Source organism: Geotrypetes seraphini, chromosome 3 (genome assembly GCF_902459505.1).
Source record: "Geotrypetes seraphini chromosome 3, aGeoSer1.1, whole genome shotgun sequence".
NCBI classification, from domain to species: Eukaryota; Metazoa; Chordata; class Amphibia; order Gymnophiona; family Dermophiidae; genus Geotrypetes; species Geotrypetes seraphini.
The window spans coordinates 397,250,454-397,274,122 of NC_047086.1; the positions used below are offsets into that span (position 1 = coordinate 397,250,454).

Consider the following 23,669-nt stretch of genomic DNA (forward strand, 5'->3'; position numbering starts at 1 on the left):
TTTGTTACTTCTAGAACTTTTCTACAATTATTATTGGTCCTAAGCCAGCACTTGCGATAGGTTCAGGGGTACAACTTATAGTCCTATAGGGAGCTAGTTCATTTATCTGCTTATCTAAGCCTTGCAGTTCTAACTGTTACATGTTCAGGAGGGCAGGGTACATCATGGCTCAAACTCTTATCTATTTAGCTTACAATGTGGTAAGGCAGGGACATACATTTCAGGCAGATGATGTCAGCAGATTGTACACTGTTTCCAGCTATGTAGGCCAGAGCAGCATTTCAAACAACAGTTAATCATTTCATGACCCTACAGTTTATAAATCTTTCCTTTATTGCTTCTGATAATTTCAGCTACACACTGCTGAAAGCAGTGCAACATACAGAAAGTGAAAAACTATCAAAGTATCAACTGCAAGAGACAAGATTTTGGACCAACTATTTTGAGGCCCTCAGTATTATAAAGAATGATTCTTTATGGAACACTTGTGTCTTAAGTGTCCGGTGGTCGCTAGAAAATGACACAGTGACAAAATTCATCACCGTTCCCGTCCCCGCGGATAACCGCGGGAAATAATCCCATGTCATTTTCTAGTGTCTATTTCAACCTCAATCCTTCACACCAGCATTCTTCAAAGCAAAGCTTGTGGGTCAGTGGTTGTGGCCATTCATACTCTGATTCTTCCCTCAAGTTCAAGTTTCAAGTTTATTAATTGGCTTGTTCAATCGCTTAATCGGATTTCTAAGCGATGTACAATAAAATATACATCCATAAGGAAACAAAAACATTACATACACTTAATTAATTATAATATAAACAAAAGGTAAGAGGGGATGAAATACATTTTTTATAGTAAAGAAAGAACATACAGGGAGAATACAAAAGGAAGTTGAAAAAACAAAAAAAAAGCAGAATAATTCACTAAAATAACACTTTATAATAAAATTTAATTAATTTGCAAATGCATCTTTAAACAGAAAGGTTTTTAATTCGCTTTTAAATTTCCCAAACACCTTCTCCTCCCGTAAAAACATGGGAAGCGCATTCCAGATCTGAGGAGCTGTACATGAGAAGATAAATTGTCTTCTTGTACTAATAATTTTTAACGAAGGAATTGATAAAAGGTTCCGTTCACTAGATCTTAAGGTTCTTTTAACTGAATATGGGATAAGTAACCTAAATAAAAATGCTGGAGTCTTATTTTCTAATGTTTTAAAAATAATTGTACATAATTTATGCGTAATTCTATGAATGACTGGAAGCCAATGAGCCTTTTTAAGGAGTGGTGTCACATGATCAAATTTTTTAGATTTTGTTATTAATTTAATAGAAGCATTTTGAATAATTTGTAATCGTTTAATTTCTTGTAAAGCAATTCCTGTAAATAATGAATTGCAATAATCGATTTTAGACATCACCAGAGAGTGAATAAGAATATTAAGTGCTTTGGGACAGAGGAATTTAGAAATAGATCGAATTTTCCGCAACCTATAGAAGGTAGTTTTAACAATACTACTAATGTGATCATGATAATTAAGTTTATTATCAAAAATTACTCCCTCTCTCCTTAAAGAATGATATGAAGATGGTTTCCCGCGGGGACGGGAACAGTGATGAATTTTGTCACCGTGTCATTCTCTAGTGGTCACGTCTGCAACCGCCTTCAGTTCTCACCTGTTCCAGCACCAGATACACGCACAAGCTGCACTGCCTCCACTCATTGTTCCAAGCTGCCCTGCCTTCAACCTTTGCCCACCTCACTGCTGTAACCTCATGCAAGCACTTTCCTGCATCTGTATGCGATTGTCCTCTCCACTCCACTATCTCGTACAGATGCAGGAAAGCGCATGCGTGAGGTTACAGCGACCACCGGACGTGACCGCCGGACACTGGGCACATGTGCTTTAAGTGTCCGGCGGTCACTGTAACCTCACACAAGTGCTTTCCTGCGTCTGTACACGATTGTGATGTGGAGTGGAGAGGACAATCGCATACAGACCAAGGGCATCAAAATAGTATCTAGCGGGCTGCGAGTTTGAGACTGCTGCCTTAAAAGTATGTACAAAGAACCCTTGATTGCAGGGAAAATACATCGCTATCAGTTTATGAGTAGGGGTATGCAAACTAATATTTTATGCAGAAGGTAAGGCTTGATAAGGCGCTTGATAGGATAAACTAAGTTTGAGTTGTTTGGGTTTAAAAGGAGAACTTTAAGGGCAATACTTTCATTAAAGTAAAGGAGGGAGTCTGCTTTACAGGAAGAGAATTTCAGAGCAGCCACATGCTCTGGGACAAGCTGGAGTGTCTGCCTTGCAGAGCTAGGGAGGGGCAAGAAGGCAAGGACAGGAACCAACAAGAATCAGCAGGCCAGAGTAGTTGCTTGCACTGGTGAAGATTTAAAGAGGTACAGGAGGGAGTGGGGAAAGGAGTGCACAAGCGTGTTGTGTGTAGGGAGGGGGGTGGAGAGGTGTTGATGCCCCCACCAAGATGGCACCTGGGGTGCTTCACCCCCCACACCACTTCTTACTACGCCACTGCACCCTGTCACCTGTCTCTGGAGGGTGGAAGTTGGGATCTGAGGCTCTTTTCTCCTCCTATTTCATTTTATTGGTTGCTCTACTTCTCTGAGCATTTGTACTGCTCCTGTATTAGTGTGTGTGATACACGTATGTACCTGTCTTGGGTTTTTTTTGACAAGTAAAAGTGTGTTTAGTTATTATATAAGAGAGAAAAGAACAACATCACAGTTACTATCTAAGTCTTATGTGATGAGGACAAAATCCTGTTTGCAGTGGATGAATTGCATTAGTACTGTGGAGAAAATCAGAAGACTGTGTTGCTACTACCTTTTCAGTGATCTTAGAAAGAAAAAGGAAATTGGAAATTGGTCTATAGTTTGACACTAAGGAAGTGTCTAAATTGTGATATTTGAGCAAAGGAGTAACTGTTGCGTGTTTCCAGGAAAGCTGCCAGAAGAAAGGCAAGAATAGGATTAGGTGGAGGCAATGAAGGTTTCAATGATGTGATTATTTTTCTCAATAAGGCAATGGAAGGAATATTAAAAGAGGAGAGATAGGCTACTGGGATAGAAAAGAAAGATGAAGAAGAATCAGTATTTAGAAGAACAGGTGCAGAGGGGGTAGATGGTAAAGATGGCCTCAATAGAGATATTTTGTCAAGGAAGGGGTCTTAAATAACCTGGGCCAGTTAGAGCCCCAGGCCCCAACACTGGGTTTCAGACCTGGAACTTGCCACGGTCTCTCAATCCTTGCTTCAGCAAGTGCCATTAGCATCTAATCTGAGTGGTATAGACTGGTTGATTCTTTCTCTCTTTCAGATGTCAGTTTCAAGCATTGGCAGAAATGAGGCTCTTCCCAGCAGTGGTGGAAGAAGCTACAAAATCAAAAAGCAAAGCCAGAGCTTAAATCTTCTTTGTAGGGTGTATATCACAGTCAGTATCAGCACCCCCTTCAGAAAATCAGAGATCCCCATTTGCTTCTGGCTGAGTCCCTTTCAAGAATCCACCAGAAGCTTGAAAACTAAGGTCTCTGACAGTTTACTGGTGCCAGGATGTCTGCAAAAAACCCCTGCACAGAGCAGGTACAGGAAGCTCAAACAGGAAAAAAAAAATAAGATCAGAAGTGCAGCCTAGAGTTTCCAGGACTGCAAGTACCTAAACCACCCCCCATCCCACACACACAACACTAATAATGTACTCACTATTATCTGTCAGGGCAAAGATTGTCATCCATCCAGTGGCGTAGCAAGGGTGCGAGGCGCCTGGGGTGGCGGAGCCCCTCCCCTGCCCTCTTCCCTGCTCCCCCACCTCCAAACGCTCCTTCCCCACACCTTTCTGCGCACTTCCTTTCCCCGTACCTCTGTAACGTTCCTGGCATGAGCAGAAACCCCCAACCTGCTGTGGCGCCAGCATCGGCTCTTCCTCTGACGTCACTTCTTATGCACAGGTCCAGGAAGTGACATCAGAGGAAGAACCGATGCTGGCGTGACTGCAGGTTGGGGATTGCTGCTCACGCCAGGAATGTTACAGAGGTATGAGGGAAGGGAAGCGGCACGCACGCATGCATGGCAGTGGGGGTGGGGGGTGGAGAAGAGGATGGGTGTCTGTGCCCTCAGCAACACAGCGCCTGGGGTGGATTGTTCCTCCCCCCCTTTCCACGCCACTGCATCTATTATCAGGATACAGCACTGATGAACTTTAGGAACAGCTGGTGGAAAAATACACACACAGTTCTATACTGTATATTTTTGACTGCTATTACATATTTAAATATAAATTGATTGTTGGGGGCCTCAATTCCAGTGTAGTATATATCAAGTGGCATCTGTGTACAGAGAAAATGTCTCAATTGCCCTGCTCGATTATGTTGATTTGGCTCTGAAGTCTTCATGAAGTTCTTTGTAACCTGGTCTATATGTAATAGTGATACAGTGGTTCTTCCCATTCTGTTTTAAAATCTTTATTCATTTTTTGTGTTACAACAAGTGTTATAAATAAACTCAATAGAAACTTGAATACACACTTGATTAACTCATATATTAATATCAATTTTAACATTAATATAATAATCCCCTGTCCCTCCCTCCTTCCCAACCAATAATACATAAATCAATTTTATTGTACATTCTTTAAATATTATTTTAGTATGTAATAATCAGAATTGAAAAGCCCACCCCGTTCCCCTCTTTTCAAATATCTTATCATGGGAAAAGATGATTTTTCATTAGAGAAATCATGTTAACGGTCTTCATATATTTCCAAGTTTTATTTATAGGAAAAATTATCCTTCCTTACAAAAATCTGTTAATGGTCCCCATATTTTTTGAAATTTATTCATGTATCCTTTGTGTGTTGCAATAGCGAGTTCCATTTTGTATATGTGGCATACCGAATTCCACCAGAACATATAATTCAATCTATCATGTTGTTTCCAATTGGCTGTAATTTGTTGTATTGCAATTCCAGTTAAAATAAATAAAAGTTTGTTATTACTAGATGAAATTTGGCTTTTTGCTCTCATGGTTGTTCCAAATAATATAGTATCATATGTCAAGGCTACCGGATTTTCTAACATTCTGTTAATTTGGGGCCAAATTGATTTCCAGAATGATAGGATAAATGGACAAAAGAATAAAAGATGGTCTAATGTCCCAATTTCAATATGACAATGCCAGCATCTATTAGATCTTGAACTATCTATTTTTTGTAAACGAACAGGGGTCCAAAAAGCTCTATGAAGAAGAAAAAACCAAGTTTGTCTCATAGATGCTGACACCGTACATTTTAGCCTCCAAGACCAAAGTCGTGGCCATTGAGATGCACTAATTTGGTGTTTTATCTCAATGCTCCAAATGTCTCTAAGACCATTTTTTGGTTTTTTATTTATATATCCGGATATTAATTTATACCACTGTGCGGCTTTATGACCTATTGAGTCCATCTGGAAACATAAGAATTCCAAACTATGATATTTAGCAAGGTCTTTCCATTCAGGGAACCCTTTCTGAATAGATTGCTTCAATTGCAACCATTTAAAATATTGTGTTTTATTGAGACCAAATTTCTGTTGCAATTGTGAAAACTCCAGCAATTTATCATTTTTAATTACATCATCCAAAGTACGAATGCCTGCTATCATCCAATGTTTCCAGATGACTTTGAAACTGCCAATTTTGATCTTGGGATTTAGCCATATAGTTTGATTGGTTGATTTAGTAATTGGAATTTGAGTAAGATTACTTATGTATTTTAAAGTTTTCCAGGTATCCATAAATATTTTATGATCTTTGTATAACCTTGGCAATTTGATACTAATTACATGATTAAGACGTAATGGAAACATAAGCCTCCATTCCAGCCAAAACCAGTCTGGAATATTATCTGTGGGTTCTGGGAGGATCCAATACATACCATGACGTAAGATATAGGCTTGATGATACCTATAAAAGTTGGGAAAATTTACCCCTCCCTCCTTAATTGGTTTTTGTAATGACACTAGAGCAATTCTTGGTTTTTTATTAAGCCATATAAATTTTGTCAAAATCCTATTTATTTTTGTATAAAACGAATCTTGAAAGAAAACTGGTATCATCCCCATTTGGTAACATACTACAGGTAAAATCATCATTTTTACAGTTTGTACTCTTCCCCACCAAGATAAATGCAAAGGATTCCATTGCTCACACATTTCTATTACTTTTTGTAATAAACATTTTTCATTCATTTTCATTGTTTCGTCTACTGTTTTTGTTATCAAAATTCCAAGGTATTTTATATATTCTTCCTTCCAAACAAAGGGGAATGTATCAAATAAACCTTTTGTACAGTGTATATTTAGTGGAAGAATTTCTGATTTATTCCAATTAATTTTATATCCTGAAAAATTTCCAAATTTCTCAATCAATTCAAGTAGATGTGGAATGGTGGATTCTGGATTCTTCAAATATAGTAATAAATCATCTGCATAAGCAGATATCTTGTATTCTTTATCTGAATGAGGTATACCCTGTATCTCCTTAGCTTGTTGGATGGCTAATATTAAGGGTTCTAAAACAATATCAAACAGCAAAGGGGACAAGGGACATCCTTGTCTAACTCCTCTCTGTAGATTAAATTTTTCTGAAAACGTATTATTAATATATAATCTAGCAGAAGGGGAGCTATACATTGTTTGTATCATTTGAATAAATCCAGGACCTATACCAAACCATTCCATTGCCTGATACATAAAAGGCCATTCTACTCTATCAAAGGCCTTTTCTGCATCTAATGAAATTGCAAAAGTAGGTTCATTCATCTTCTTTGTTAAATATAACATATGGAATGTTAATCTGGTATTGTGAGATGAATGTCTTTGAGCAACGAATCCTGTTTGATGCATACCTATTATATGGGGGAGAGCTTTAGCTAATCTTAGCGCAAGTATTTTTGCTAATAATTTCCCATCTACATTTATTAAAGATATTGGTCTATAGTTTGAGACCAAAGTGGGATCTTTATTGGACTTTGGCAAAACAATAGTTAAAGATTCTGCTATAGTGCCTTTAATACAACCTTTATTGAGTTGGTATTGATAAAGATTTAATAAATAGGGTAATAAAAAATTTTGAAATGTTTTATAAAATTCCACTGTATATCCATCACCACCTGGAGCGGATCCAACTCTAAGGGACTTCAATGCTGTTCCTAATTCTTTTAGTGATATTGGTTCTTCTAAACTTCGTTTTATATGTTCAGGAATTTTTGGACCCTCTAACATTTTTAAAAATTCAGAACCATCTTTTTCTTTATTTAAATAATTTTCGGAAGAATAAAGAGATTTATAAAATTTTAGGAATTGTTTTAAAATAGGTTCAATTTGTGTATATGTATTTCCATTTTCATCTTTTATTGCTATTAATTTTGTTTTTCTTTTTTTCGCTTTAAGATAGTTTGCCAAAATTCTTCCTGATTTATTTGAATTACCATAATACAACGTTTGTTGAGAAAATAAATCTTTCCTAATCATCTTAGATGAGATCTCATTATATTTACCTTTTAATTTTAATAATTCTTGTTGAATAGAATATTCCCATTTTTCTATAAGTTTTGATTCTAAATTTTTAATCTCTTTTTCTAAGATTAAAAATTGTTTTTTAATTTGTTTTTTTAGAAAAGCCGAATAAGAAATTATTTGTCCTCTAATTGATGCCTTAAAAGCATCCCATGAAGTTTCTCTGTTAATATCATCTTTATCATTTATTTGAAAAAATTATTTCATTTTTGTTAGAAGATTTTCACAAAAGTTTTGGTCAATCAACAGTGTATTATCCATTTTCCAAATTGGTCTGTTATTATTTTGATTTGTAGTTTTAATTTTGATCCACACTCCACCATGATCAGATAGAATAATTGGATCAATGGCTGCTTGTGTCACTTGATGTGCAAGATGATTTGAAGTAAAGATATAATCTATTCTTGAAAAGGAATTATGAACATGAGAACAGAAAGAAAATTCCCGACCATCAAAATGAAGTATTCTCCATATATCTGTTAAATCGCAAGATTGAATCAAATTATCTAGTCCCATAGATTTCATAACTCTACTTGGGTTTTTGTCTAATAAAGGATCCATTACAGCATTGAAATCCCCTGCTACTATAAGATTTGAAGTAGCCAGTGGTATGATCAGTTGTTGAAGAGTTTTAAAGAATTCATTTTGGTTCGAATTAGGGGCGTATATATTAATTAACGTCATGGTAGTATTTCCCATATTCATTTCCACCATTATCCATCTTCCATGAATATCTGAAGCTTTTAGTTTAAATGAAGCAGAGCATTTTTTATTAATTAAAATAGCAACACCCGCTTTTTTCCCTATAGCTGGTGAGAAAAAACAATGTTTGACCCAGCCTCCTTCTAGCTTATTAGATTCTATATGTGAGAGGTGGGTCTCTTGTATAAGGCATATATCTGCATCTTGCCTTTTTAAAAATGATAGTGCTTTTTTCCTTTTTATCATATGATTTAGACCGTTAACATTTAAAGACATAATTTTAATATCCATTTAACTTTTTAATTTTTCAGGTATTAAATTATGTATATTTTCCCATTGTTTTAAATATTTCATATCTCTTCTTTCCTTTATACCCATAATTACCTTATATATCTCCTTTTTATTCCCTCCCATCCCTCTTATCCCTCCCTTCCCCCCCTTATTAATTACGAAAACTTGGATACGCAGTTTGAGGTTAGATTTATATAACTCCTTCAAGCTATTAATAATTTATCTAAAGTACTACCATCTTTTCTCTATATCTGTATATTTTGTCTTATTGTATTATTCATTATAAGAATAAGTAAAGAAATTTTTTTTGTCATTCTTATATATTGAAAGATTATTTTCTATATTTGTATGTCTTTAAATCTATAAGAATGACTATATTACATCACTTGTATCTGAGAACATGGAATATATATATATATATATATATATATATATATATATATATAAAAAAAACCTTTCAGTTACAATTTTAATAAGAGTCTCCAGCACAGGTATTTTCTCATCTCTTATGCTCACTATTTTCCTATGATTCACAAGAGAATCGTCATCTCCGTATCAAATGCCATATAAGAGAAGTTAATAATCCCATCAGTGTTCTATTCATGTGCCTAGACCCTAATTCATATTAGAGAATAACACAAAGACGAATTTGTCCCCTTCCTTCAGGAAATAAATTTCCTCACCCCGTCATTGCCCCATTGTTGTAAGCTCTGTCCCAACAGCACACTCTCCAAACACCTATGATTTTAAAGTACCTGAGGTCTATGCAGACGAGAGTGAAGTCCTGTGCCAAAAACTCTCATCATAACTCCGGTAGAGGATTGCCAGGTTGAATAAATTGTGGGTACTCAGATTCTACTTAATAAAGAAAAGAGCGATTGTCTATAAAGAAGAAACATAAAATTTGAGATATATATATTAAAAAACTTTTCAGGCAAATTTTGCGTTTCAGATATATATCGTATTTGAAACACATTGTAATGTATCTGAAACGCAAAATTTAAACCGGAAGTACCGCCTTCCATTCAACAGGAAATCTAGCAAACCAATCACTTCGTCTTTTTTATAATCTTCTCTGTGATTGAAGGATGATTCTCCTTCTCACCATTACTCCGCCTTCAATCTTTTCCAACCAATCAGTACATATTTAAGTTTGTTTGAAAAACTTTCTTCGTCATCATTTGAGTTCGGAGACGGGTTTCAGTTCATTTCGTTCCTGCATGTAAGTTGTTCTATTTGTTCTGATAAGAATTCTAGAGTTTTTCTGTGTTTCTTCAGTTTTCTTGTTATCCATGGAGAATGTTGCAAGTTGTTTAAATCTTTAATTCGATCCTTGTGTGTTCTTTTTCCGTTGCTTTGAAAGATCTAAATCTTTAACCGATGTTTTCAAAAAGTTCTTATATTGAAAATCATATGAAATATATTATATATAAGTCAAAGTTTTCACAAATTGATCATTAGTCATTGGTATGAACCCATTAAATATTCTTTAGATTGTCATTGGTTGCTCAAGTGAAAACCTTGATAGGCGGTATATAAAATCCTAATAAACTTAAACTTAAACTTAAAACTTCATAAATTCCTGTAGTTTTTTTGGATCCGTAAAGTTTTGCGTTTTGTTAGCAATAGTAACCTTCATAATCGCCGGGTAAAGGAGCCCAAATCTAGCTCCTAGCGATCTTAGTTGTGGTCTCATGTCTAAGAATTGCTTTCTTCTTGTTGCTGTTTCTTTTGCGAAGTCCGGGATAATGTATATTTTTGAGTCTTGGCATTTGAGGTTTTTGATTTCCTTGGCTGTTTGACATATTTCAATTGCTTGTTGATGTCTTAAGAGTCTGAAAATTAAAGTTCTTGGACCTGTTTGAGTGTTATTTCTTTGTGTTGGAATCCTATGAGCTCTTTCAATTTCTAGTTCCGTTTTAAATTTCAGTGGTAATATTTTAGGTAGAAATTTTTCAAGAAATGCAATCGGATCATTTTTTTCCACACCTTCAGGTAATCCGATTATTCTTAAATTATTCCGTCTTTCACGATTCCGGCTATCTTCAAGATTTTTTTTAATCTCTGTTATTTCTTTCCATATGATTTTGCTGTGGTTCATATCTATATTTAATTGTTCTGTAATATCTTCCAATGTTGAAATTCTATTTTCTGTGATGTCCACTCTTTTAGTAAGGATTGCAGCATCTTCCATTGCTTTTTGTAATTTTTTGTTACTATCTAAGACAATTTCTTTTATTTGTCTTAGTTCTTCCATAACGTCCAGATTTTTTTCTGTTGGTAACGGGGTTTTAGAGGGTGTACCTGGCTCTGGTTTCGACCTCTTATTGCTTCCCGATGTTCCGGCTCCCAAATCAGCTTTATTTTGTTTAGTTGAAGCCATGTTTCAATATATATCTTAATTTCTTTAAAATATTTGGTAGAAATTCTTGTATATATGCTTGAATATGAGGAGCTACTCGTTTATCCAACCATCCGAGTACGCGTCCAAGCCACGCCCCCGGTTCTTCCCATTCTGGAGGTAATTCTGTAGCAGGCCACTTTGAAAAAACATTGGAAAAGATAGGCTCTCAGATTTATCTCTGATAGCACACAAATTTGCATAGCTTTATACTTGATGCAAAAGTATACATTTTATATGTGTACTTGTATTGGGGCAGAGTGGGAATGGCTGTCATAAAAGTGAGGATTATCGTTCACTGTGCTACCTTTTAACCTATGAGCAATTTTATAAGATCCCTTCTCCACATGTAAAGCATGGATTTTACACACTATTCACAGTACTCATTTGTATCTTAGTTATAGCATAAGAACATAAGAATTGGCGCTGCTGGGTCATAAAGCTGCTTGATTTGTTCATGAGATAATTAATGGTTACTTTTACAAACTACTTGTAGTAACCTACATCTCCTGCTGTGGTTATTGTTTTTGGCTAGTTAATCTCTTCCCTATGTTTTTTGGTGGGGGGGTTCTCAAGTAAACCACTTTAATATTACATTTGATTAGCAGTATATCAAATAAAAATGATACTTGATACCACCATTGTATCTATGGAAATAAAGCTTCATACATCTGGCCAAGAGTGTGAGCACCTTGATTTTGATAACAAGGCCTTGGCATATGCTTCATTGAAAGTAGTTTCTGCGAAGAGGCGTAATCAGCAACATTGCTTCTGTATTGCCACTGATATCTGGAGAAACTCTAAAGCTCTGTATATCTATCTCCTCCACAGACCAGCTCAAAGGTGAGATAGAACAGCGGCGCATGCAAAGAGCAGCCCAAGGTAAGTGCCCTAATGATAATGGAAGTCTTATCTCTACAGTGGCACAGTAGGACCTGCGGTTGCCATGTGTTAGATGCATAAAGAATGGATTTATGATAACAACCACAGACATTATAGATATTAAAAATGTGTCCACGTATGGTCATCTAGTTCAGTGTCTTTCAAAAGTGAGTATACTGTACAGTGTGTCTTTCTTCACTCACATCCTCAGTTAATTACACTGTGTAACAATTTTTGTTTGTGGCAGTACGTATAATTTCCTAATTGCTCATGCCTACAAAATATAGAAAATGTCAGTTATTTCCATAAAACTTTGCTTTTATGACTAGGACAGTCAAATTGTACGACTAGGATAGTCAATTTACCTATTTAAACTGTGAAAACACCAAATTTTCATCTTTTCATTCTTATAAAGTCATAAAAAGCAACATATGAATCACAATTAATATATACAGTGCTCCCCTGCGAATTTGCTGTCTGCAGTTCGCGATCCCGGTCATTCATGGCATTTTCTGACCGCGAAGGGGAGGCAGGAAAGGGCGGCAGGAGAGGGCAGCCGGAGCGCCAGCGAGTGAAGGAAATCACTCGTGGTATGCTCCGACCGCCTCTTCCTGTACTAAAGTCAGGCCTCACCAAACAGGAGCTGCTTTGACACGCAAGAATATTATTCAAATTTTCCTGTATCTGCTTTAAGCTGATAGCGGGACTGTCTCCAGCTTACCTTTTTCCTCATTTTGTGTTGCATAGACCAACAAGAGAAACTAGAAACTTCTACTTATTTGCTTATCCAAAAATTAATGGGTGTAGATATAAGACCTTCTTAGATAGGACCCTAGCATTTCAAGCTGGTAGGCAACAATCTTGGTTAGGTAAATGTAATGTAATGTAATGTAATTTATTTCTTATATACCGCTAAACTCCATTAGGATTCTAAGCGGTTTACAGAAAATAGACAATAGGGTGCATTAAAATTATAAGTAATATAGGTTACAGAGAAATATACATTAAAGGATACAATAAAAATAAGATAAAGAAATAAAGAATAGTACTTTGAAATTCCCTTACTGTCCCGAAGGCTCACAATCTAACTAAGGTACCTAAGAACAAACAAATTAGTAAAATAATAGAGAAGAAAATAAAGATAGAGGAAAAAAATGAGATATGAAGCATCCTAACAAGAATACATTGAACTCTCAATACCATACTGTTAAAAACAAAACGTACATTCCAAAATAATAATGTAATGGAAAGAAACTAATTAAATAGAAAATAATTTTAAGAATTAAATCAAATATAGAAATGTAAAAAAGAAAAATAAACATTAGAAGTGAGGAAAAAAGAGAAGGTAGAGGAAGGCATATGAATAGAATGGAAAGAGAAACAGTTAAACAATAGAATTCTAAGAAATTTTAAATGAAAACTAAACAAATAGATAAAAAAGAAATAGATATAATATGCATAATAGAACAAAAGTCAGGAAGGACTTAATTTCATTTCCATCAATCATCAATATCATCATCCCTAGAGCTTTAGCCGTTTCAGCCGGGGAACTGCCATCATCGACCTCTGCACATCAGCCATGGGTCCACCCCTTCAAAGCAGAGAGAAGCACCTCTCAACCTTCCAGAATACCGTCCACCACACTGAATAGCTCACAGATCTTCCAGCTTCAATTCTCCGTTCCTTGGTCTGGACAATGCAGCTCACTCAACCAGTCCTCATCCTTGATGGCACCGTCCCTCACAACAGCAATCCAAGTCAGGCGCGGTAAGACTCCAGGCATGATGAAGAGCCACTCTCCGGACCTCCCGTCCTGCTGATGTCGCACTGCTAGTAGGACATCCGAATCTGCATCGCTGCAGGGAGCCAGAGACCATGCCAATCGCCCCAGACACGGCGCCTCCGCCTCGACATCCGCCTCCATCCGGCGACTCAGTCACCCTCCGTCGACCTCGGCAACACTCCCCTTCCAGTAAATGTATTCAGCAAGCTATGTTATCGGAAATTAATTAAGACCACTTTGTTCAATAAGTTTATTAATTAGTGAGTTTTATTATTGAAATTCTATTTTTACAAATATTTGTATCTTTTACTGTATTATTGTATTTCGCTGAATGTCCAGCTCTTTTTAGTGTAAACCGCCTAGAACTTTTGGTTATAGCAGTATAAAAGAATAAAGTTATTATTATTTTTGAGGTGCACTGAGTGAGCCAGTGGAAGAGATGAGTACTTGTTCCCATTATGGAACAGCTTGGTTTTGATGCTTCTGGATGAGCTGTCAATGAAGAGACTTCATTCTTTCGGATTACAGGCAATTTCAATTGCTTCAAACAGACTAGTCACATTTTTGCAGAAGCATAGCCCATGAAGAAGGTGGGAAAAGTTTGGTGATGCTTCCTCTGATCTATGACTTGCACATTTTCATCCAACAAGGTCCATTACTTGAGCCTAGATGTCAAAAGCCTGGCATTGGTGAAACTAAGATCTCTGATCAAGTCGTTGAGGTCTTTTTGGTTTGGATAATATGGATTTCTCTCAGAACTGCACCAATGATATTGTAAACTGGTTCTACAACATCTCCCTCACTTTCTGACTTGCTGCTCTCTTCTGATGACAGCTGCTCTCTCTTTCTGGGGGGAGTTAGTATGGGGAGCTCAGGGCAATGTGACACTGGGGCGATGGATGAAAGAATGTTTGGATATGTGATTGGGTTGGCCCCGCCCGCTGCAAGGGCCTTAAGCAACTGGCCCAATTCCGGTTGGCCCAAGTGCCTAAGGCCCCTCCTATGGGCGGGGCCTTAGGTGCCTGGGCCAATCAGGCCTAGGCCCCAACATGGTGCATCCCACAATGCACCAAGGAGGGGCAGGCTCGCCATTCCGAGGAAGACAGGCTTGCCGGCCGGCCGGAGTGAGAACCCATCCATCCAGCCATCTTTTTCAGATTAGAGGGGGGGATCCATGGGGTTAGGGGGGTCTGCGGGGGTTGCCCATTCAGGGGGGTGCCCAGTTGGAAGGTTCGGGGGGGGGGGGGGTTGACTTCTGACAGAAGGGCTTGGGATCCCTCCTGCCAGTTTGGGGTTTTGTCAGAAGGTGGGTGTTTGCTGGCAGGAGGACTTGGGATCCCTCCTGCCAGTGATCGCGGGTTGGGGGGGGTGTTGGCAGGAGAGATTGGGCATCTCCTGTTGGGGAGGTTAGTATGGTTCGCAGCATGAGAGATTAGGCATCTTTGCTGCCACAATCATTTCTGGTGTGGGGGGAGAGGCAGGTTTCCTGGGCTGCTGAGCTGATCGCGGCCCCTATTCGGAACTTATACCTGTTTTGACTTGGTATAAGTCAAAACGTATAAGTTCCGTCTGGCAACCTGTTAAATCTTTTTGGTTATGGCTGCCAGATGACTAAGTCTAGGTCGGCCCACCTCCCACCCACCTCCCGCCCTTTCCACTCCTCCAAAAATGGCCTTTTTTTTGCTCTAGGCGTTCAGAGGCAGGGTATATACTGTATATACAGTTCATGTAGGAAAATACAAAGGGATAAAGAGGTAGAAAGGGACAGGGACTACAGAGGGGATGACAGACACATATGGTACTTTACAGGTTGGTGGGATTAGGGCTTAAACACAGCTTCAAAAAAGTGGGCTTTTAGCCTTGATGGAGCTCAACATACTGAGTCAAGCAGGTTGTTCCAGGTATACAGCACAGCAAGACAGAAGGGACAGCATCGGGAGTTGCCAGTAGAGGAATAGGAAACAGACAAGAGAGACTTGCCTGATGAATGGAGTTTCTAGGATGGAGTTTAGGAAGAGAGGAGAGAGGAGAGATATTGAGGGGAGGGATAATATGAGCATAACGATACTTATGGAAAATGAAGTGCACAGCAGAATTTCTAAAAAGATTGAAGAGGAAAGAGATGGCTTTGCAGAAGACCTGCAAAAAGTGATAAGAGCATGTGGATGAAGGTCTTGACAGCAAGCTCAGAAAGGAAAGTCCAGATTTTAGCAACGTTACATAAGAATAGCCTTACTGGGTCAGACCAATGGTCCATCTAGTCCAGTAGCTCATCCTCACGGTGGCCAATCCAAGTCACTAGGACCTGGCAAAAACCCAAAGAGTAGCAGCATTCCAGTCCATTGGTTATACGAAGAGAAGGAAAGAAGATCACGAGGTTACATGCCAATGAGACGGGGAGGATGAGAGCATTATCCATCAAAATAGAGAACAGAGGAAGGGAAGAGGCAGGTTTAGGAGGAAAGATAAGGAGTTCAGTTTTGGCTGTGTTTAATTTTAGATGGCATAAAACTGAAGGGAAAAAATAAATTTTAGCAATAACAGGGTAAGTGGATGTATGTCTAATGTATCAATGCCCTTGTTGTGCAAAAATATAAAACAGCATGAAAACTGTTGTAACTACAAAGGGAAGCCTGCAGAAATCAGCAAGGGCCATTGCTGCTGCTGCTGCTGCTGCTGCTGCTCGCAAACATGATGAAGAAGATAGGGAGGGAGTTGCTGGAGCCAGACATGGTAGGCCTGAGCCAAGAATGATTGGGCCTATGCCCACCCAGGCCCACCCATAACTATGCCACTGAGATATGTGAGGTACAGTATAATCACTTCTGATCTGCTGGGTGTTTCTTTCTCCAGGTGTCACCGATGCTTCTGTAAATACAAATGAACCTGATCCAGTCGAAGAGGAACTCAGAAAGCAAATAGAAGAGGAGAAAAAATGGTCTGATTTTTTAAAAAATTATTTGTCATGTAATGTTTCCATCAACCAGTATTTAGGTGCTTCTTTGCTTTCTACTAAGGTCAATTGACTGCATATCCTTTGTTCAGGTTGGGCATGGCTCAGTTTGTTCCACTTGGGTTTCAGAACCATAGTTTCAACTTACCTATGTAAAAGAGCATGTCTACATGCCAAAAGGTGCAGTAGGACAAAACTAGCACTGGACTGTTGTAGTCTTCAGAGTTGACATGCATTTCTTCTAGGGCTTCTAAATATTCCAGTAGTGTAGTCAGCATATTTTGGGTGGGCTTAAAGGGAAAATGGGTGGGTATAAAAAATGTGCTTTCCATCTCCCCACTCCCACCCCTTGCTGCCGCCACTGCCAAGGTGCTTCTCCACCCCTAAAACTCAAACTGGCAGGGATCCACAAGCCTCACCAGCTAAAGATCTCCTCAATGGTGGCATAAATACTCATGTTGAGTTTGGCAAGCAGCAGTTCCTTCCTAAGCTGCACCACTGTGCATAGTCAGTTTCTACCCATGTGTGAAATCTGAGCAAGTGCAGAGTACCAGCATCAGTGACTCAGGAAGCAGCTGCTGACTGCTGAGCTGGAGAGAGGTGTTTCTGGTGCCTTCAGAGAGATCGTCAACTGGCAGGGCTTGGGGATCTCCAACAGCTACCATAGCAGTGGGCCACTGTTGGGTGGACCAGGCCTATCTGTGGCTACACCACTGAATTATTCCTTCTAATTATTACAAAACTTTCAGCCTGCCAGGCAGACCCAGCTACTAGTTTTATTCTACCTTTACAATCTGATCTAAACAGCTACCATTATTAGTTAACCTTCTATTTAAAAAGCCCAACTCTTTCCTGCCCCTGCCGCTGCTAGAGCTGCCCACTGTCACAGACAGTGGTGTACCTAGCATATGTGACACCTGGGGCCCATCATTTTTTGGCACTCCCCCATCTGTACGAAAAACAAGATTTTTAGTAACAAGCCACACATCATACATGAGTACCTAGGAAAAGGCAGCATCTTACATATTGCAGTGAGCAGTACATCAATACACCCATTGTAAAACTAAACAAACCAGACTAGTACAGATCAATCCTACACCGTCAATCCTAACAGAAAACCATGTCTTTCGAACACAAAGAACACAGAAAACACCTTCGCCTAGTATGGAATATGTCATCACAAACTAACCCTTCCCCCTTTTACAAAACTGTAGTGTGGATTTTAGCCACAGTGGTAACAGCTCTGACGCTCATAGAATTCTGAGCATCAGAGCTGCTACCACCACGGCTGGCGCTAAAAAACGCTCCACAGTTTTGTAAAAGGGGGGATAAAATAGAAATACATAAACAAAGGTTAAATTGAACCAGCAAGAAGCTGGACTCTGCATAAAATGCAACACCACAGAAACAGTGACACATGTCTCCTAAAGCAATAAATGAATAGAAAATTTTTTTCTACCTTTGTCTTCTCTGGTTTTTGCTTTCCTCATCTTCTTGTTACTGTCTTCCTTCCATCCACTGTCTGCCATCTCTCTGCCCCTCCCTATATGGCATCTTCTCTCCTTCTATGCCCCTTCCAGAAACTGTATGCCTCCCCATTCCATCTCTCCTTTCACCCCCATTGGTCTAGCATCTCTCTCCTCTCCTTCCCTCTCCCACACCTCTCTTCTGCAATCCCTTTCTTCCCTCATTTTCCTTTTCAATTTATTTTCTGCATCCATCTAGATTACATTCTTACTACCCTCTCATCAATTTCCTTTTTTACTGTCTACCTACAGCTCGCCACCTCTTCCTCTCACCCCCTCCAGTATTTCCCTAACTTAATCCTTTTCCCCCATCATATGCCCTCTTCTCTCTCCCCACTTCCATCATCTGCCCTTTATCCCTACTTCCATCATCTGCCCTCTTCTCTCTCCCCTTTCTCCCCACTTCCATCATCTGCCCCCTTCTCTCAATCTCTCCATCCACCACAGGCCCATCTTTCTCCCTTCCTCACCTTTCCGATTTTGGCAACAAGATCTGCAACCCCCCACACACACACACAAACACACACACACCCCTGCGATGACACTTAAGATTGGCAACGGGCCTCCTTCTACCCCTGGCATCAACAGAACTTCAGATCGGCAATGCGGTGCTCAGTCAAAAGCAGAAACAGGAAGCTGAGTCAGAGGGAAACTTTTGATGTGAGCACTAGAGAATGACACGGGGAAAAAAATCTGTCCCCGTCACTGCACCATCCCCTTCACCGCCCCGTCACCACCATCCCATTCACCGCCCTGTCACCATCCGTGCAGCATCCATACAAGCCTCAGTACTGCAATATTTAGCTTATTCCTTCCTATAAATCAAAGTTCTGGCTACTGAACTGGAGAAAGAGATGTTCAGCAGGCAAGGCTTTGTTTATAAATTTTTATCAACACAACTGATATACTACTTTATCCTGAAGCAAAAAAAAAAAAAAAGAAATAAAATTTTTTTTTCTACCTTTGTTGCCTGGTTTCTGCTTTCCTCATGTTCTCATTCAATTCCTTCCATCCACTGTCTCTCTTCTCTCTGCATCTTCCATTTGCTCTGTTACTGTGCCTCTCCCTTTCTCCCCTCCTTCCAAATTGGTCTGGCACCCATCTTCTTCCCTCCGCTCCCCCCATAGTCTGGCATCTGTCTTCTTCGCTGCCAGCGTCTTCTCCCCACTCTCTCTTCCCCATTTCCCTTCAGTGTCTTCCCCCCACTCTCTCTTCCCCATTTCCCTTCAGCGTCTTCTCCCCACTCTCTCTTCCCCATTTACTTTCAGCGTCCTTCTCCCCCCTCCCCCCCCCCGTTGGATCAGTTGAAGTCTTTGCAAGGTGTTTTTGGTTAGGCTTAGATAGATAGAATTACAGTAGTCTAGCCGTGAGAGAATAATCGATTGGTTCACCAACACCAATGAGAAGAGATGGTTGACTGGCAGCAGTATTTGCACCCTATATAGCCACACTGCTCACACAGCCCTTTGTACAGCTCTGATTATTTATTTATTTAGTCGGGGTTTTTTAGCCCATCCTCCCAGAAGAGCCCAGAACGGGTTACAAGTTTACATGCATAATAAAAGTAGATGAAGAGAAAGTTGGGTAGTGTTTTCTGGAAGTGTTAGGTAAATAAAGTTAGCATAAAGACATCTAATAGTGATAATAGAGTGAGCACAGTATTCATGTAGTGAAAGGAATGATTCCATATACAGATGGACAACTCTGGCATAGATATGAGGAAAATTAACAGTAGAGTGACAGTTCTGATACTTAAAATTACTACATAGGTGTTGGTATAAGCAGCGGAATGCTAATTTGTTTGGTGGGTAAAGCTCTACCTTGACCCTGCCCCAGATCCACCCAAGCTCCGCCCCAAACCCCACCCCCATAATAATAGTACTAATTGTAAATGATATTTCTTCCATTTATTTTTCATATACACACAATATAATCTTATTAACAATACACAATGGTAACCACAAAATTAAACTACACAAAGCACGCTTTTCCTCCTCTCCATCACTGCACAGCATTTCTTCCTCTCTCCACCCCCATGTGCAGTGTCTCTCTCTCTCTCTCTCTCACTGTCCACCATCTCTCTCATTCCCTCCCGTGCTGCAAAGGGAGTGGGGAAAGAGAGAGAGAGAGGGTCCAGAGTGCATCTCTCCCACTCTCTCTACTGCCACATCTAACATTTCTCCCCCTCTTATCCCCCAGACTGTGTGCAGTATCTTTCACCCCTGCCCACCAGCCCCATGCCCAACATTTTTTCTTCTATCACTCTTCAGCTCCATGCCACATCTCTCCCTCCATTCCTTCCACCACCATATCCAACATTCCTCCCTCTTGCATCCCTTTCTATCTGTCTCACTGTTCCCTCTTCACCACCACATTCAACATTTCTCCCTCTCATCTCTCTCTACCTCATTCCTCTCCCATCACCATGTCCAACAATGCTCTCCCTTCCTAAGCCCAGCAATTCTCCTCTTTCTATTCCCTCCCCCATCTCAACATCTCTTTCCCCCTTCCTTCGATCCTATGTCCCAAGTTCATGCTCCCTCCCTTTTGTGTCCCAAGTTAGTGCCCCCTCCTTCCTTCCTTCCAGCCTTTGTCCCATGTTTGTGCCCCTCTCTCCCTTATGTGTCCCAACATTTCCCCTCTCTCCATTGTGTCCCAAATTCATGGCCCCTCCCTCCTTCCTTCCTTTGTCCCAAGTTCACATCCCTCCCTCCTTTCTGTGTCCCAAGTTAGTGCCTCCTTCCTCCTTCCTTCCAGCCTTTGTCCTATTTGTGCCCCCTCTCTCCATTCTGTGTCCCAAATTCATGCCCCAACCCTGTTCCGACGCCTATGGTTGGGACTATTTACAGTAACAAGGCAGTTTTGGCAAACTCATAAGTCTGATCAGCATTGGTTCAGGGATAGGAGTGGTCCATGTGGACAGTACTAGATAAAAATGTGGGTTTTTAGGAAACACGATCTCTGCCATTTTGATAGCCCAGTAAATATGCATCAGCTGTATGTGTTATATTTTTTCTTCAAGGGTTCAGGGTGTGTATAGATAAAGAGAAAAGATGGTATGTGCTAGCCACTTGCTAGATAATGAATTATGCTGAAGAAAGTATTAAAGGCCATTATTATCCGCTTTCTCTAAATAGCTAATAATGAGGTAGAGAAAGGTTAGAAGACATGCTCTTGAAGTCAGTTTTCTCTCTTGGTATAAGAACTGCATTCAAGACCACAAATAGCCTCTGCCTGAATCAGCGTCTAAAATCTGTGCTGATCATCACACTGATGGATCCTGTGGTCCTGTGACTGATTTGTGGCTTTCTCCCTTCTACAGTTATAAAGCATTGTTTAATCGTCTGAAGGGGCTGAAGACAGAAATAGAACATTTACAGTTTCTCTTGGAGAAAGCCAAAATGAAATTACAGAAGGACTTTGAAGACTGGTGGTCCAAACAAACGATGAGTTTGCAGGTATCGGATTCTGCCTGATATTTTCAACAGTACACTGTGAAAATGGTATCTGCAGCCATTGCCTGAAAAAAACGTGCAATTATAGTATGTTTTAGCAAGCCATCAAGAAAGCTCATTTTCTTTGAAAATCTCCTAAAATAAACAATTTGTTTTATATCAGGAATTAACTAGTGTTCCTATATGTAAACAGCAACACCTGAAAATAGAGCCATGTGGGCAAGATGCGGCCTAGGAAGGGAAGCATGGATCATTCCCCAGCAACCTGAAATGGGAATTCTACTGATACATGGCAAAAAAATGAGCGTGTGTGGGTGAGAGAGAACAGCAAATTGAAAGTAATTGATTGTAAAAAGCAGAGACATTACAGAAAATTATCTCAGAGGGACCGATGCAGAAAGCTAGTGTGGGCAGGAATATGCAGTTTCAGAGAGATCTGCATGCACTTTAATGAGCAAACGCTGCAGAAATGGGTTAGCAGGTGTTAACTCGTGAGGCAGACATCAGCACACAACATATTAAAATAAATGGTTAAGTAAACCCCCTGCTAAATGCTGAACCACCCATAGGATTAGAATGGGCGTGGCTTGGACGCGAATGAAGACGGTTGGGTGAAAGTATAGCTCCGTACAAACAGGCTTAATTTTCAGGAAAAAACTACAAAAAAAAGATTTTACATTCAAATTAAACTTTGCCTCCTTAATCAAGTTGGAGAAAGAGGGGTGCCTTTCTCGATCCTGGTACGTTTTTGAATGAGAGTCGGGAGACAGAGGTGCCGTTTTTATTTCTGGGTTGGATCCGCTCCAGGTGGTGATGGATATACAGTGGAATTTTATAAAACATTTCAAAACTTTTTATTACCCTATTTATTAAATCTCTATCAATATCAACTCAATAAAGGTTGTATTAAAGGCACTATAGCAGAATCTTTGACTATTGTTTTGCCAAAGTCCAATAAAGATCCCACTTTGGTATCAAACTATAGACCAATATCTTTAATAAATGTAGATGGAAAATTATTAGCAAAAATACTTGCGCTAAGATTAGCTAAAGCTCTCCCCCATATAATAGGTATGCATCAAACAGGATTCGTTGCTCAAAGACATTCATCTCACAATACCAGATTAACATTCCATATGTTATATTTAACAAAGAAAATGAATGAACCTACTTTTGCAATTTCATTAGATGCAGAAAAGGCCTTTGATAGAGTAGAATGGCCTTTTATGTATCAAGCAATGGAATGGTTTGGTATAGGTCCTGGATTTATACAAATGATACAAACAATGTATAGCTCCCCTTCTGCTAGACTATATATTAATAATACGTTTTCAGAAAAATTTAATCTACAGAGAGGAGTTAGACAAGGATGTCCCTTATCCCCTTTGCTGTTTGATATTGTTTTAGAACCCTTAATATTAGCTATCCAACAAGCTAAGGAGATACAGGGTATACCTCATTCAGATAAAGAATATAAGATATCTGCTTACGCAGATGATTTATTACTATATCTGAAGAATCCAGAATCCACCATTCCACATCTACTTGAATTGATTGAGAAATTTGGAAATTTTTCAGGATATAAAATTAATTGGAATAAATCAGAAATTCTTCCACTAAATATACATTGTACAAAAGGTTTATTTGATACATTCCCTTTTGTTTGGAAGGAAGAATATATTAAATACCTTGGAATTTTGATAACAAAAACAGTAGACGAAACAATGAAAATTAATGAAAAATGCTTATTACAAAAAGTAACAGAAATGTGTGAGCAATGGAATCCTTTGCACTTATCTTGGTGGGGAAGAGTACAAACGGTAAAAATGATGATTTTACCGATAGTATGTTACCAAATGGGGATGATACCAGCTTTCTTTCAAGATTCGTTTTATACAAAAATTAATAGGACTTTGACAAAATTTATATGGCTTAATAAAAAACCAAGAATTGCTCTAGCGTCATTACAAAGACCAATTAAGGAGGGAGGGGTAAATTTTCCCAATTTTTATAGGTATCATCAAGCCTATATCTTACGTCATGGTATGTATTGGATCCTCCCAGAACCCACAGATAATACTCCAGATTGGTTTTGGCTAGAATGG

At 39.1% G+C, this 23,669-nt stretch overlaps 1 protein-coding gene across 1 annotated transcript in view; it reads left to right on the forward strand.

Annotated features, from left to right (window-relative positions):
* KIF6 (kinesin family member 6) overlaps positions 1 to 23,669 on the forward strand; it is a 511,469-nt gene that overhangs the window by 434,780 nt on the left and 53,020 nt on the right. Inside the window, exons 16-18 of the mRNA XM_033938641.1 lie at positions 11,797 to 11,847; positions 16,484 to 16,568; positions 21,432 to 21,567. Coding sequence (XP_033794532.1) covers positions 11,797 to 11,847; positions 16,484 to 16,568; positions 21,432 to 21,567 — 272 coding nt within the window. The remainder of the gene's footprint in view (positions 1 to 11,796; positions 11,848 to 16,483; positions 16,569 to 21,431; positions 21,568 to 23,669) is intronic.